Raw genomic sequence first — 2,927 nt, forward strand, 5'->3', positions numbered from 1 at the left:
TAGTTTTGTCATGGAATATCTTGTTTTCTCCATCTATAGTGATTGAGAGCTTTGCTGGGTATAGTAACCTGGGCTGGCATCCATCGTCTCTTAGTGTTGGCAGAATATCTATCCAGGACCTTCTGGCTTTCAGAGTTTCCATGGAGAAGTCAGGTGTAATTTTGATAGGTTTGCCTTTATATGTTACTTGGCCTTTTTCCTTAGCTGCTCTTAATATTATTTCTTTATTCTGTGTATTTGGGGTCTTGGTTATTATGTGGAGAGGGGCCTTTTTTGTGGTTCACTCTGTTTGGTGTTCTGTAAGCTTCTTGTATCTACATTGGCATGTCTTTCTTTAGGTTGGGAAAGTTTTCTTCTTTTCTTTTCTTGTTTTCTCTTAAATTTTATCTTGAAGTAGAGCTGCAAAGGCAAAGTGAAGACACAAAGGGAAAGGAAATGCCTGGGATTAAGATTCATGATATGAAGGACACAAAGAATAAATTAAAAGAAGAAATATGAATATAGAACTTCAACGAATTGTGGACTCATAAAGCAGTATAAAGAATAATATACAATTAACCATTAAAATGCATAATTCCACTCTTCCTATTTACTATTGCCAACCTAGTTAAGACAGTGTAAATACCTTGTGGATGGGAGTATGATAGAACCTGCCCTCTGTCTACATGTACACTAATATAGTGATGTAATCTTTTCAATAATCAGTATTAAACAGTGTTTCTGTTGCATAACTTATTTTATTCCAATTGTTTAACTTATAGAGTAACAAAGGTATTTTTTGAATCATTTGCCAATTGATCAGGAAGGTCATCTACAAAACATTGAGACAACAAGGCATATTGAGGAAACTTATGTATTCCCAAATTAATATAGGTAATGTGAGGCTTCCCTAAACAGGGTAGGGTTCATATTTGCGAGTATAACCAAGCACAAAAAGGGCTTTAGAATTTCCAGCAGGTAATATGTGTTGCTATCTGTGAACAAAAGAAAGTAGTACTTCTCTATGTTTATCAAGGTGAGAATCTACCTTTGGGACTTTTCTTCCAAATAATCATGTTTTAACATTACCTCATACCTAGTGACTTTAATTCCAATTTGTAGACTATATTTTCCCACAAATTCCAGAAGTTATGCTGTATTACTAATGAAAACTATTCTTTGTTTAGTTGAAACTTGTCTTTTGCATTAACTTTTTTAGGGCTATTTTGACATCTTTTTTCATAGACTGTAGGTCAAGGGATTAACACAGGAAAAACAAAAGTATAAAACACAGACAAAAATTTACTTTGGCCCAGAGAGCTGGCTGATGATGGTTGAAGGTACATGAAAGCTGTAGAACCATAGAAGACAGCAACAGTCAAGATGTGGGAGCTGTAGGTGCTGAAGGCCTTGGACCTTCCCCCAGTGGATTGAATGTGGAGGATGCTGACAATGATGAAGATGTAAGAATTAAGATTGGTCACATCTGGTAGAACAATGTTAAAGGATAGCCACTGCTGATAGAGCAATGTTAAATGTATAGAAGAACAGTATTTCATTGATAAAAGTGCTAGAGCAAGAGAACTCCAGTAATGGGAAAAGATCACAGAAGTAATGGTTTATTATATTAGCATTACAGAAAAGCAATCTTACCAGGAAGACAGTGTAAACTGTGGCACTTAGTAAGCTCAAACAATATATCCCTACTACAGTCCAAAAACATACTTGACAAGACATGGTTACATTGTAAAGCAAAGGGTTAGAAATAGGCACATCAAGGTCATATGCCATTGCAGCCAACATGTGACATTCGACAACAACAAAGGCACAGAAGAAGTAGAGCTGAGTCACATAATCTGGGTAGGGGATGACATTCTTCTGTGTCACAAAGTTCACCAGTATTTTTGGAGTAATGACAGTGGACTGACAACCGTCAATAAAGGACATACTGTTGAGTAGATAATATATGGATGTGTGCAGCTGAAAACTAACCAGAATCAAAATGATCATGTCCAGGTTTCCCACAACAGCAACCAAATAGACTCCTAGGAAGATGAGAAATAGGTACAGTTGGAGCTGTGGATTCTCTGTTAACCCAACAAAGATGAACCCAGTCACCATGGTTTGATTTACTCCTTCCATTCTCTTCTGGAAATCCTACATAAGAAGAAATTTATATATAGAAGAAATTTTTACTGTTATGTGGACAGTGGACTTTTTTTGTATGTATTCTTCTGTCACTTGATGAAATTTGAAGCATAGAAGCAAAATTTAGATAAGCCCTGGTTTCCCGTCATTCTAATCATGTAGACTGCTAGCAAGATAACGATCAGGGGCAAAAGATGTATGGGGCTCCTTCTTTGTTCAGAGAATAGACAGTCCTGGAGAAGATGACTCAACAAAAAAATCACACGGCAGTTTACATAATTTTCACCTATGCTTTAATAGTGATTATTCATTCTAAGCAGTTCTTTACAACCTATTATTCAGTATTCCAAGACATCTCATGTCTTGATCATCATACTGCCTACATTAAAGCAAAAATGTTCTTTTCTGTTAAAATCTGAATAGTATTAACAAAGAAAAATTTTCTGTTTATCAGCAGGACAATTTTCGTCTTATCACATTAGTTCTATTATCCTAGAATTTCAAGTTGGGCAAACAGAAAGCTAAATGAAATTTAAAGGATTAGAGTAAAAAAACAAAAAGTAAAACTAGCTTTACTCATGAATAAAAGTAATAAATACAATTGAGTCTATAGAAAATCTGTATTATCTGCCAATAATATCTTTTAGAAGTTAATAATAAAAAGGAAATAATAGAATACAAGGTTTTCACAATAGTTTGATAGAAATATCACACAGTATACATAAACAATGAAAGCTTTCATTTTCTGGGATCTGTGGTATAACTTAAAACCAGGCATGCTATTAACCCTAGTATTATTC

General features: G+C 34.8%; 1 protein-coding gene across 1 annotated transcript; it reads right to left on the reverse strand.

Annotated features, from left to right (window-relative positions):
• Window positions 1-1,232: 1,232 nt before the first annotated feature.
• LOC101844373 (putative olfactory receptor 8G2) lies at window positions 1,233-2,121 on the reverse strand. Its single transcript, XM_013112893.1, has 2 exons — window positions 1,510-2,121; window positions 1,233-1,478 (listed from the first exon to the last, which is right to left on the reverse strand). Exons 1-2 carry the CDS (start codon window positions 2,119-2,121, stop codon window positions 1,233-1,235), a joined length of 858 nt encoding a protein of 285 aa, XP_012968347.1.
• Between the last annotated feature and the right edge of the window lie 806 nt (window positions 2,122-2,927).

This window comes from Mesocricetus auratus, unplaced genomic scaffold, assembly GCF_017639785.1.
Source record: "Mesocricetus auratus isolate SY011 unplaced genomic scaffold, BCM_Maur_2.0 Super-Scaffold_100022, whole genome shotgun sequence".
Classification (NCBI taxonomy): Eukaryota; Metazoa; Chordata; class Mammalia; order Rodentia; family Cricetidae; genus Mesocricetus; species Mesocricetus auratus.

Bases quoted from the DNA above. Each gene is read 5' to 3' on its own strand.
- LOC101844373 (XM_013112893.1), bottom strand. From the start codon at position 2,121: ATGGAAGGAGTAAATCAAACCATGGTGACTGGGTTCATCTTTGTTGGG. The intron at 1,479-1,509 runs ATTGCTCTATCA...CTATCCTTTAAC, and splicing joins TGTTCTTCTATACATTTAAC to ATTGTTCTACCAGATGTGAC.